The sequence below is a fragment of the Brachyistius frenatus genome, unplaced genomic scaffold (genome assembly GCF_029030835.1).
Source record: "Brachyistius frenatus isolate BFR_SWC_R1_liver_20210118 unplaced genomic scaffold, ASM2903083v1 Contig_55, whole genome shotgun sequence".
Taxonomy (NCBI): Eukaryota; Metazoa; Chordata; class Actinopteri; family Embiotocidae; genus Brachyistius; species Brachyistius frenatus.
The window spans coordinates 1,188,175-1,201,901 of NW_027210654.1; the positions used below are offsets into that span (position 1 = coordinate 1,188,175).

Genomic DNA, 13,727 nt, shown 5'->3' on the forward strand with positions numbered 1-13,727 from the left:
AAGTCACAATAACACTGTAAAAAATACATGCAATGCAATACTCCTGTAAAAGTACAGAACTACTATCAGCAAAAAATAGAAAAGAATCACTTATCATAGATGAATGGTTCCTGTCAGTGTTATGTTTTCATATACATGGTATAGTATGGATTAAAAGCATGAAATGTTATGTGGTTGCATCATATTTCATACATGAAAATAACTAAAACCGCACTGAAAGTTCTTATTCTTTGTGATTTTTTTTAAAAAATTATTATGCCAATTTATGCCCAACTCTGCCATAATTCTGTGAAATATTTTCACTTGAACTGAAATTATATATATATATATATAAAAAAAAAGAGTTGCAAAGAAATTATTAAGTATATGACACATTAAAATTACTTTAGTCTGTGAGGGGATGAACAGAAAATGAATCAGCAACAATTTGATAACTGATTATTTGTTTTGTTTATTCAACATTTCATTGTTGAAGCTTCTCAGCTGTGAAAATGTGTTGCATTTTCTTTCATGAAATTATAGCAATTGAATAATTTGGGGATTTGAGCAATTGTTCAGCAAGAACAATAACAACAACAATAAAGTTTGAATATGTTACTTTGGGCTCTGGGGAATTATGATGAGAATTTCTCACTATTTACTTGTGTGTCAATCAAGAAAACTATGGCAATGTCCACTTCCATATGAATGCATCTGTAAGAATAAGTTATTGTACATAATGTAAAACTCACTAAGGTTATTTTTTACTCCGGACACTAATAGCACATGTTTTTACGTAATACTTTTATTTAGCCTTAGTAACACATACAATGCACTCTCTTTACTTGATCTGGATTTCATAAAAAAACCCGGTATTTTTCACAGAATAGGTTGGCTCGAAGAGGTAGAAGTATAAGGTGCATGCCATCAAGTACAAATTCTCAAGTAGATTTACTCAGTTACTGTACTTACAAAGCACAGTCATTTGATTAGTTACTGCAACAGGCAGGCCATCAGTTTGTCTTCATGACTCATTCAGTGTTTAAACTTTGTGATACAGAAAAACAGGAAAACATCTGTGAAGTAAAGAAGGGCAGCTTTACATGCACACAACATAACAAACAATCAATCAAATAATCATATTATCATCATCACCAATCACAGTCAGGTTTTGTTGTGAGCCACTGCAACACATGCTTAAAAACTTGATGGAAAAATAGCAGTGGGCTCGTTCATGTTTGAATAAACCGTCATTAGGGAATTTACGAGTGTTGGAAAAAAACAAGCTTGTGTCGTTTGATCAGTCTAACTCATTCCTGAAATGTGTTACATCACAGTATCCTGCTGCTGTCCTGTGAAAGGCAACATTGAAAGGCTGCCTCGACAGATGGGTTCTGTCTATTGAAACAGCCCACAATCAATATGCAGTTGGCCAGGCTATACCAGCTTTGTCTGTACTTTTACAATGATTCAGTTTTTCTTTCCTTGCTGCCTGTCTTTCACTTTATGTTGTGCAATATCCACTTTAGAAGGAAGTCCAATAACATTTAAACTGTTGAGATTAACGGAAACATTGGGTTTCAAAATACTGTATTTGTTTTGGAAACGAAAACATGTTGTTCATGCAGAAGCTGATAATATAAGATCTATAGAAACATCTAATAATAACCAGATGTTGAAGTTACTTATAAAAATTAAAAAAAAAAGAATACATTTTTGGTTATAATTATATCTGTACTTTAGAGTACTATTTGAACAATGAGATCCTCATTGGATAATCTTTGAGAGAATTTTGGATTTATTTCATGACAATGCATTCATGTTATATTAGAGACTGAAATAACAGGACTTGTATCTCCCTGCAGACATTGTGCACTCTGGGCCCTCTGGTGGTCACTGTGAGGCCAGCCTTGCACTCTTATAGGGTCTAAATTACACTGTAGAGACTCTGAGGGTTCCAATGTAATGAACATGTCACATATTCTTCAAATCAGCAAAAGAAAAAGTTGAATTTCCCTTTATGATTTAATCAGAATGCCAGCAGTCTGATAATATCTACTGACTGAAGTCAATTGCTGTCCAATAAGGATTTTTAAAAGCAACTGTGAATGTGTCATCCATTTAAGTCAAAGCAAGGACACACAGTGATTCTCTTTTCTGCAGCTGCATTTATTTATGTTTAGAATATTAAAACCAGATTGGCATTATAATTAAAAGTTGGATGATTTTTTTTTTTCCCTACGGCTTTTCTAGGCTCAGTGCTAATGAATAGTTTTCTAACTAAGCAATACAAGATACATTTAGCCAGTATTATAATTTAGTCAGTACTGCAGGTGGTAGATGAGGATAATGTCACCACTGATTACGGTAATATTCCATTCATTATGTGGGCAACCCCCAGGGAAAGACAATGACGTTTAATAAAACATTCATATGGGGAATTCACGGAACACGGAAACGTCACTCTGAGGACCACCTTCATATTATGGACTACTCTTAGTAGAAGTAAGTGACCCCTACAAACGGGTCTCAGCATCATGTAGTGTGATTTATCCCCGTCTCTGGAGGAGGCCTAGAATGCGCATGCGCTAGAGTTCTCCTAACCACATGCGTTTTGATCACGGCTGCATCAATTGCACGGAAAGGCCAAGTGTAGAAGCGGAAGTGAGGCAGATTTCCCTCCACAAAAAAAGCCCGAGATCGTGCATAAAATAAGTGTGTAGTACTAGGAAACGGAAAATGGATTAAAACTGAAGCATTAAAAATGTATTTATTTCTTTTGATTCATTCAAAATTAAATCATTTATTTATGTATTATTTAAATGTGTTTATGAAATGTATATACATTATTTTAGATGTTGTAGCTGTTCATAAAACAATAGGCCTGGGTAAAACATCCAGTATCAGAGAATGTAAATAATACTGATTAGCTGTTTTAAAATCGGCACTAAACCTGACTTATGTGGGGCGGGATTGGTAGTATTTTGTTCAGCTAAAAGTAATGGAGGTCAGGTATTGAATAGGATGACACCTTATTTTTTTTGTTGCCTGCGTCTTAGTAAGCATATCACCGACTTTGTATTTTATAACATAAAACATTTCCCATTTTCTTTTTCAATCTTTTGCACACCCAGTTTCTCTGAAAACATGCAATTTGCGCCAGGAAGTTTTATTTTGAAATCCCAAGCGGATGTCGAATATTTCACGGCGGTCGGCTTGACCTCCGTCTCAATCACGACGTTTATCCAGCAGCGTCCGCTGAGCATCGGAGCTGTGATCCTCCTGCGTGTCGAGGAGGCGTGCGGTATGCTGTCACAGACTCACTGAACGCTGCTCGTCTTTTATTTTCTGCCCAACTCCCAGCAGGATAAGAAGCTGTCGGGCTCACACCCAACATGGGTTAGAAAGAAAGCCACCGATGGATTATCCACTTTATGCACTTCAGCGAGGATGATGATGATGATGATGATGATGATGGGGGGGAGAGTGGACTTGTTTTCGCAGAGACATCCTGACAAAGACGGGGACTGAGAGGGGCTAGAGACCGGGATTCGCTTCCTCTCTTGTCTCGCGTGGCATCTTTGTCTGTTTTTGTTTCTGTTTTTGTTTTGTTTTTTGTTTTTTTTGTTTTTGTTTTTCCCCCCCCCCGCGTGCGTGCGAGACAGAAATGTTTGCAGAATTGCTGTGCGGCGCCGTGGCTCTGGTCCTGTATGTCAACACTCTGGGCGCCGATTTCTGCTACGATGACAGGTACTTGAGTAAATGAATGAATGCATGAATGAATGACACGCCAGACCGTGTTACCAACGTCACTGTGTCCACTAACACTTCAATCCCATCAACTCCGTTCTGCACAGCAGCAGAGCAAACAATGAGCCTTTCCTCGTTATGTTGGTAACTCTTGAGTGAGCGGTGTTTCTTTGCATCAGCATCACAGCTGAGCGTTTTCATTATCACAACAAGCGGTGCGTGCCTGCAGGAAGGTACCAGGTATCAATGGGGTGAATTACTTGGAAGAGCTGCTGAGGTGATCTGTTCTGAAAATCAGTCGCATGTCTCACTCCTGCAGCAGGCTTTCTCCGTGACTTCCAAGGATAATAATAATTATGCAACTGTCTGGAAAAATAGTTTCTGTGAAAGTATTCTTGTACTGCGTCTTACGGGATCTCTTTTTTGTTTTCCGTAGGTGAAGTCTCTAGCTCAATAAGCAGCGTGCCCGGCATGCTTCAGTACAAAGCGTTGCAGTCTCCAGAGTCTGGACTTGCTCAAAGTCCTGAGTTGTGCTGAGGAATTAATTGAGCTCTGGAGGAGAAGTGTATCTCGTTGCTCTGCAGCGGCTCCAAATTTGTATACAAAATGTGGAGCCGACTGAAACTTTGAGCAAAGCATTTTATTATTAATAAACCTTAAAAAAAAAAATAGGTAAAGTTGTCACCCTTATCTGCTAGAAAACCACCAGCGCATTGGGTTCAGCCTCTGAAATGTAGTAATGCATTACTCACAGCTGGCCTTTTGATATTTGATGGCTGAATGGTTGTCAATGCCTAAAGCTCTTCATTCGCTATCCACGCCCTGATGTAGGTCAGAGGCATCGGGCACTTTTCTTCCCTGCCATAACTATATCATCGTTAACAGAGGCCGATTAGTAATGAGCCACTATTCGTAGATGACATACATCAGACTATTGTACACTTCGTAGTCTTTTATTCATGCTTGGTACCAGCAGTCTGTGCGTATATGGCAGGTGTGGTGCGTTTCTTAAAACACACCCAGAGGACACAGCTCAGTGAACAAACAGTACATTAACACTCCACACTTCAACTAGTGGTGTATTTCCTGTACAACTCCGCTCACTGCTCTGTATATAGAACGCTTCCTGCTCTGCTCGTTCCCCGAGGCCCTCTTTGCTGAAAGTCTGATACTTTTCCTATATGGTTGTGTTGCTATGCATTTCGCACTGTGCTTAGGTCAGGTGATTTCAGGCACTTCTGTGCAAGACGGATGGTGGTCCGTGTCCATAAACCTGTCAGGGAGTGGCTGCACTGTGGAGAGGTGAGAGGCTGCCGTCGCCGCCGCTGCCGCTGCAGCAGCAGAGTGGGCTGCTGTGCGGCCGGTGGATAGCCTCGAGTCCCTAAGTTTTATTGTAAGACAGAAAGCCTGCCCCTGATTATCCTGTAAGGACATGATGATATAATGTTATTTATTATCACACGAGTTTGGGTCCAAGTTATTGCAGGCTTCTTATGAAGCAGATAAATGCCAGAATCCGCCAGTCCCAGCCAAGGATTTTCTCTGACGTACTCTGTCCCTGACATGTTTTTTTCATTGCAGGCTATCTGTCATCCAGCGTTATCTGTTTTTAACACCATGTGTTCAGACGTGCAATTAGCATCCGTCTCCTGTCCCCTTGGGCTCCACGCAGGGAGGGAGATAGAGGAAGGGTGGGTGCAACAGAGATATATCATGTTGTTCAGTAAAACAGTCCTGGACACATTTAACAATTGCGAAGGCTGTAAAAAAAAAAAAAAAAAAGAAAGAAGCTGATTTAACTGTGTGATGGTAACGAAGCTGCTGCATGTGTGATGGCGATAAATCAAACGACGAGCCCACCATCAGCCAACACCCTGCAGCCCGTAGACTGGTTTGATTTTAACTGTGAATCTGACAGTAATTTATGGATCATTCAGCAAATGTTTTTCAACAAACTAAAAGGACATCAGAATTATCCAAAATAAGCAGCAAGAATAAGCTGATGGCTTATTTAGTGTGCATTTCGGTAAAAAAACAACAACCAGAAACTCTGCCCTCCGTCGAATGTTTATGATTAATAGTTGAGGAGGAAATGAATATGGATATTTTGTGACTGTGCATCATTGATTCCTCTCTGAAAAGACAGATGGTGTTTCCCCTTCGCTGCAGGCGGTGAAACTAATGCACAGACTTAACTCAACTAGTGATTTAAAGTTAAAACCCAAGATTGCGGTGTGTGTGTGTAAAATGGCTTGAGGCTGCAAAGCTGGCATAAAGAAGGCACCTGAGGACTTGCGATCGATCGGCTGGTTCTCTTGGTGTGGCAGCGGAATACTTAATGATGAGTTGCTTTATTTTTGTCATGGTAAAGGGAGTGTAAAAAAAAAAAAAAAACTGCCCAGAGCACTGTGTGCCTTTGCGATCACATGCTTCTTATCATGCCAGTGGTTAAACATTAATTTGAGGAAATATTATGCCGTATAAGGGTCACAATTAAAGGCAAAGGCGCACTTTTCACATGTTATTGAAGTTTTATCTTCCGGGCTCTAGAAAAAAAAAAAGAAGAAAAAAAATGCAAGGAAATTCTCTGACCCCTGCAGCGAGTCGCGGACCCTCCCTCGATAAAAATGACAGCCTGGAAGAGTGACCTGTTCCGCAGTGCCAAATCGCCCCGAGGGGGCTTTTCCTCTCCCTCCCCCCGGACACACTCATCATTAGCACATACATGGCTTTGACACCTGCGCTGGAAAATGGGACTCGTACGTCATGTAGTTCATATCTCCGCTGCTGTATTCCACAGTCAGGGCCGAGTGAAGGAATGGGAGAGCTCAGTTAAATGTCAGAGGAGAAATAACGGTGCAATATTCTGCGGCTTGCTGTAAACCCGCACACAGGAAACGTGTAATGTAACTATTGGCTTGATTGCAGGTGGCGAAACTTAATTTTTCCCGATGTGAAAAAGCAGTTCAGACGCAGGTTAACTGAGGTGAGGCCAAAAAGGAAGCCGTTTTTTTCTTTCGTCTTTACAGCCGAAAACGGGGAACCGTTTTCAAGGTATGTTTCACCTCAGCCCATGCACGCTGGCTTCATGGACTGTCGTTTGCTGACGGGAGCCTGACGGATGTGATGAACTGCGCCCACCTCATTCCTCTAGCCGTCGTACGATTTGCCTGTGTGAGGATGTGTGAAGGTTTGCGGGTCACGCTGAAGGATGCAGCCTCCCTGGGCATGGCCAGTGATTTATAACGCTCAGACAGTTGGTAAAGGCGAGTCACCGGGCTGCTCCGCGCCCTCAAAGCTTTCATTAGAGGAGTCGGGATCGAGGGAAGAACCGAAACACTTCTTGCTGATGCGGGGAGATGGGAGGTTTCGATCCGTGGAGGCAGCTCAGCTACACAGCGCTTTGGGTGGTGACTCATTTTGTTTAATGATCGTGCTAGCGTTGTAATGGAAAAAAAGACTTTACTTATTTACTTCTGGTGTTTTTTTTTGCTGGATTTGATTCAGTATCCTTGCCTTAATTGTGTGTTTGCATGTTTTTAGTTTTTTTTGTGAGTTAAAAGACGCACAAACGAAAAGTAGACCCTCTACTTCTTTAAAATCTCGGCAACGGCAGCCTTAAGTGTCCCTTCTGTGTCTTAAAGTTGAATACTAGTTTTCATATGGCCTGTATTACTGGAGGCTGTGTGGTCCGTGTGATGTGGAAACCAGTGCGGGTCCTACCTGGCCTGACGTGGACTTGTCTGTACCCATGGCTTTCTCTTCGTTGGCACCGCGTGTCAGTGCAGTGATCTGGAACCCTACTCTCGGAGCCTATACTGGATGATTGGCTGGTTAGCGTTGCGGTTATGTTGAGGGCCCAAGGGCGGCAACCCAGCAGTCTGAGTATCCCCACTTTTTTTCCCCAGTCAGGATTTCTGTGTCTGCGCCCTGTAATTACCGTCCTGCCTGCAGAGAGGGACTCACGACATGGTTTTGTAGATGTAGCTGCTCGGATGTCTCTCTCTCGCTTTCTTTTTCTTTCTCCGTCTGCCTTCCCCTCTTGCACCCCCCAAAGCCTTTCGGGCCTCCAGCTCCCATCATCCAGTGCCTCCAGATGGTCCCGTTTGGGAAGAAGTTGAGGGTTTTTCTCCCTTCACCAGTTTGAAGGGGAACGTTTGAAGTGGATTCAAACGGAGGATGTTGTGTTTGCCGGTAGTCGCCAGGATGGAGACATCAAAGTACACAATGACACAGACATTGGGAAGTGTATATTAGAGTCAGTGAAGATGGCCAAATAACATGCACTCAATCTTAGTTTTCAAAGTGGCTGTAATCAATATTTTGAAAGGCTAAAATGACCCAAAGAATTATCACTCAACTCGGTTTCCCTCTGACTTAGAGACCTTTGCCCTATTTTTCAAGTCCGTTTTAGTTTTATGGCCGACAACTTAACTCTTTTAGTTTATTCTCACTGCTCCGATAGCGTTTATGGATAAAATGATCTTTTTGCTACTTTCCCAACACCAAATGGGAGTTAAACAAAGTTAGCTGCAAGGTAGCGGAGCACCTAGCTGCTAAATTCACACTGTTCGAGAGCAAAACATGAAACTAATACGCTACATTTGTCAGGTGGCCAAAAAAAAACCCCAACACATCTTCAGATGAATTCCAATGTTATTCTATATTTGTTTGATGTGTAAATAGACAGTGGCAACACTTTAATCAAGTGTTCACAATTTGTGTCAACGGCTCCCGTGTGGTAAAAAAAAAAAAAAAAAAAAAACAGCACATCAGTTGTTACAGGTTTCAATTAAATGCCAAATTAAAAATACAAAAGAATTGAAAACACACCACTGAGGTTTTTTTTTTTCAATGTGTGATGAATCGGTTGTCAACAGGAATAACCTTTGTTCCTGCATTTCCTCCTTCAGACTACAAGTGAGTACAATCTGCTGGCAGGAGAAGAAGGAGATGTTGGAGGCACAGTTTCGCCAATAGATTTTCTCAGATGAGGGAAAGAAGGTGTTTTTGATTTCTTAGCATAATTTACAGATTATACACATTAGCCAGTTTGAAGACTGTTCACATTTCAGGCATAGTAGCTGCCAGGGTGCCTCCTTTTGAAAGTGAAAAGTTTATAGTAATCTTCATTCCAAGTTCTTTCTCATTTTATTCTGAAGATGCCAAAGTATCACAAAGACAAGAGCAAAAGAGTTAAGATTTAAGATTTAAGCTCCACCAGCCAGAAAGATAAGCTCAGTTTTAACCACAGACCTCCACTTTACTAACTGTTTTTCAACAGATAGCCAAGGCTAGACTAGATGTTATTTTCACACAATTGCAAGATAAGCCAGCCTGGCAGAAATGTATTTGTTTCCAAAAATAACCATTAATGAGGGGCTCTGATGTGTTTGTGTGTTTCCGCCCTCACCAACAAAACCCCGCAGAATTACTTGAAGCATCGGAGGCTTGGATGGAGTGAGTTCACATTTAGGTTAATAGGAAACAGCTGACTAGATACGATGCCTCTCTTTCTCTCCCTCCCCGTCATCAGGCAGGGAATTAGACTACGTTGCACTGTATCTTGGTTACCGAGTTGTACCTCCTGAAGTTCATTTAAAAAGATGTTGGCCTATGTGCTGTGTTCCCTGTGGTGAGGGCAGAAAGGAAAAAAATCTGAAATACCTGAATATTTGGAAAATGTGCAATAGAGATTAAACCTGAGAAAGTGTTTTATTGGTGCACTTCCCTAACATGTAAAAAGTGTGGAAACACACACATTGCAGAAGAACACTGCACCCCTGTTGCCTAACCAGGGACTTCCTTTTCCCTACCTTCCCTTTCTGGGTCACCAGATTTCTCAGAGATTGTCAAAACAGTTAAATTAGCTTCTTTGGACTGCTGTGAGAGAAGCTTCCACTGTGTGATCGAAGTATTGATGGGTAAGGCCACGTTGGGTTAAAGTCTTTCTTTGTCCAACTCTTTGTCCAGCACATCTCACTGCTTTTGCAATTCAAAGAGGGTTTGGATCCCCCCACCCCCCACATTAAAAACAGTTGACATTACAGTTATTTTTCCTCCACAAGACCTTGCAGGACTTTCTGTAAATCAGCCAAGTCAATGTAACTGCCACTATGCATGTATATGGGTTTAATGTAAGCAGAGGTTGGGATACGAAAATGTTAAATATCTTAAGATTGCAATAAAAAGACAAATCTGCTGAATTTCACCATCTGAAATATAAATCAGGTACTCAGAGGAGGAACACTGCTGACTTTGTGCCACCAAATGTCATATCTTGGTTAAAGAGACAAATATCTTTACAATTAAATGCAAAGGTTTGCTTTGGCTATTGAATATCCCTAGAGGATAAATCCTCACTTTTCATTATCAAGTCAAAGTTAAAATTTCTGCAAAACTGACAAACTTTCAATTATCTTAATCATCAATTATGGAGCTAGTGGCAAATGTAAACATGCTAACACACTAAAATAAGGTGATTCAACTTCTAAATGTTTTTTTTTGTTGTCCCCGTGAGCATGACGTCATGCTGACATTAGCACTTAGCTTAAAGCGTTGTGTTTCGACTTCAGCCTCAGACAGACTCTGGCTCCCAGTCGTGCTTTTTAACTGTGTAATCTGAGATGTTTGTGCATGCTATGAAACCATATTGATCTTTGATTTCCCCAGCTGTTAAGCCATTTGTTTCAGCAGCAACAAAACATTTGGCTCAAACTTGTGACCACCAACATCTAAAGAGATCTCCATACTTGAAGATGAGGAAGGCACAAGTCATTTTATTTCAAAACAAAATCAAAACTTAACCAAAGCTATGAGACTCTTGAAGGCTGTCCAAAGAAAGAACAAAGAACGAGTAGTCTGGGCCAGCCACGCAATTGGCTGTCGGAACCACAGTTGCTTCCCCCCTAAACTAACCAAGACAGATAAACTAAACTAACAAACCCAAAAACCAGACAACCAAACCTCCACTCCCAAAAGAAAGAAACCCACAAATGAAGGCAGAAACTCACAGTGTTGCCCCATCTAGGAGACAAACAGAATTCCTCCTCTCTGCCAACCTCCCTTAAATAGGCTAAGTGGGTGTAGCCATCCACTCATCACAGATCAGAAACACCTGAAGAGAGAGAGAAAGCAAGGGACACAAGGGGGAATCACTTAACACAGTCAACAGCATAACCACCCACAAAGCTGGTATTTACTTTTAACATCGTTTTGTGCCCAGACCTGATTAGTGAGTGAACAGTAGCAGGTTATAATGCTGAGCATGATAGCGCCACTAAGCCACAGTTTTTCACTTAATCACAGTAATCCTGAGTGACATTTTACACAGGGGAACATGCTTCTTCTACGCTACTGGACACCCATAACCTCTGGGCCCAGATGGTGTCTAGACTTTGGAGAAACACGATACATACATGCGTCTTAACTACCCGCAATCGCTGATGTGCAGCAGATCAACCGGTGCTATCTGCTGTTGGGTGGTACTGAACATGCGAGGCAGTGTGAGGAGCGCCGAATCACTTCAGCTGATTGTCGTTCGTGATACGCCGCAGCGGCAGACCGCTGGTTTTTGCTGTGGGATTGAAAGCTGATCATGAGCAGTTGCCATGCCCACCATTTCCTGGAAGCCTTTACTGTGCTCTCGCCAGGCCAGATCAAGCTACTTTAAAGCTGCATTAATCAGGCTCTGATGCTTTGTAATCACCTGACTGGTATGCAGTGGGATGAGAAGTGGGCCATATGTAGCTGTCGGGTTTTCTGCCTGGTGGTGGATTGAGGCACTAGAGATTTTCTCTGCTGCGCTGCACACGATGGGTAACCTTATAGTCCTCTTTGAGTATCCTCATTGCTTCTTGCCTGGCTATTTAATTAAAAGCCAGCAGATTATCTCTCCTAATACATCATGTGGTTAAAGCAGCACGCACACAGACAGTATATTGCAGACAGTCGGAAACACACGCGCAATGATAATAACTGCCTTAAATGGGAGTGGTGTGTAATACCAGCCTGAGTCATCCAACGAGTAAATCCTTCACGTGGTCAGTTTTGTGTGGCAGACATTCAACGCAACTATTCAATGATGTGAGAAAGGCATTGAAGCTGCCAAGGAATACGTAGATCATCGATCAAACGGGCTGTGTGACCAACAATAGAAGATCGGTCAGATTTACAATCAAAGAACGTGATGCATGCTCTAAAAGCAGTGTTTTAAATGGGATCACCGATGGGTGGCTATAGGTTATGCTGCCATCATTAGACATGGGTTTTCAAATGATTTGACTCTGTTGGGCTAAGTTGTTAATGGGTCTAGACAAGGGTTTGGATTTCCAGGGCTAATGCTGGCTGATGGCTCTTAAGCCGTGGCCACTCTCAGGCTCTTGGCCCTCTTCATATTAATGGGATTAACAGCACTGTGGATGAGAGGGAGCACGACATGTAGGCAGAGAACCCCAAGCCATTAGAAACAAAAACTTCCCTGTCCCCCATATCCAACAGCGATGCTATAGTTTGCCCTTTTCAGTGAGGAAGAGGAGAAGGCCCCTTTTCGCATTGCTTCTCCATCGTGGCGGTATTATTCTCCGTCGAGGAGCACTGGCTCATTTCGATAAGGTTATGACACAAGTTGGCCGGTTCGGAGGCAGCGCCTTTGTCCATTGTAAAAAAGAAGGGTTTGTGTGGTCCCTCTGTTCTCCCCGGACACAGTGAAGGAGGCCATTTGTCGCCAAATAGAGGGGAATTAATCCCTGGTTGTGTTGCCCTGTTGTTTATGAGGGACAAAGCAGCAAGACCTCAGTGTTCACTGTTTGAACAGAGCAGCATTGCGGCCCAAACCTGTCAGAACCAATTGGGCAAACTCATTACGGTCGTGCGTGGCTCTGGTTCGTGCTCCATTTTCAAGTGGGAACAGGACAGGAAGGAAATCAGAGGATTCACAGTTCGTGAGCTCACAGATGCTTAACAGCATGTCAGGTTAATTGGTTAATTGTGGGTGGTTCAGTTGTATCCCTGGAAAGTTCATGTATCAATCAGTGCACTTGCATTTTCTGACTGGAAATCAGTCATCTGCCCAAGATGACAGAATAGTTTGTATTTTTTCTATTTTTATATATATGTATATGTGTGGTGGACTGCTGCAGTGCTCTGTTACTATTCTACCCAACTTTCTACCCCATTAGATCTTAAAATCAGTGTGAAATGCTGCTTCTTTTTCATTTTCATTTATTTGTTGATCTTACTGCTGCCGAGAGCTTATTGTGGCATTAAAGTGCAACAGAAGCAGCACTATGTGGAAGATTCTCCTCTGAGAAAAACAGAGGACCTTTTTAACACTGTTTTTAACTCAATGAAATGTCTGACAGTGGCCTAATTCTTGTTGCCCAGGACAACTGGGCAAATGCTGCTGTTGATGCCAGGGGAGACTCGCAGCACTGTATCAGCAAGCCACCCGTGACAACAAGTGAATATGTCATTTTGGCATGACACGGTTTCAGTATGGTTTCCGTCTCTTGTCAGGTCCAGGTTCACTCCGTAAAGGAAGCTTGTCTTAGACATCCTCTGACTTGTGTTACTGTTGTGGTTTAAGTGGTTTTCACATATGATTACAGTATCTGGTGTTCCCTAAGTGTGGTAAGTGAGTCAGATGCAGCACAGTAGGGCCTGTGGTCTGGCCAGTCCAGCCACTGCTGCTCCCTTTAGGCCTATAACACTGGGACGCAAATGAAGATTTGCCCCTTGTGGCCTTTGTTATGATGCTGTGCGCTCTCTGTCTTTGAGATGAGGTATCTGTAGAGAGGAAACATCACTGTACACGTCAGATGAGTGGAAGAAAATTGGAAGGGACTGGTCATTTGTGCAATGTTGGACACTTTTTCTATATGTGTGGACAGACAAGCTGACAGAGCAAGTTGAAGACTGAATTCTTGTGGACCTGAACAGTCCCAGCTGTAAGAGTCTCCTCCTCCCCCTCTCCTCCCTCACTTCCTACCTCTTACCAG

General features: G+C 42.2%; 1 protein-coding gene across 3 annotated transcripts in view; it reads left to right on the top strand.

Moving 5' to 3' along the window:
• The first annotated feature begins 3,249 nt into the window (after window positions 1–3,249).
• tmtc2b (transmembrane O-mannosyltransferase targeting cadherins 2b) overlaps window positions 3,250–13,727 on the top strand; it is an 89,582-nt gene continuing 79,104 nt past the window's right edge. For all 3 annotated transcript variants that reach the window (XM_069705286.1, XM_069705288.1, XM_069705289.1), the window contains exon 1: window positions 3,250–3,729. In XM_069705286.1, coding sequence (XP_069561387.1) covers window positions 3,647–3,729 — 83 coding nt within the window. In that variant the 5' untranslated portion in view covers window positions 3,250–3,646. The remainder of the gene's footprint in view (window positions 3,730–13,727) is intronic.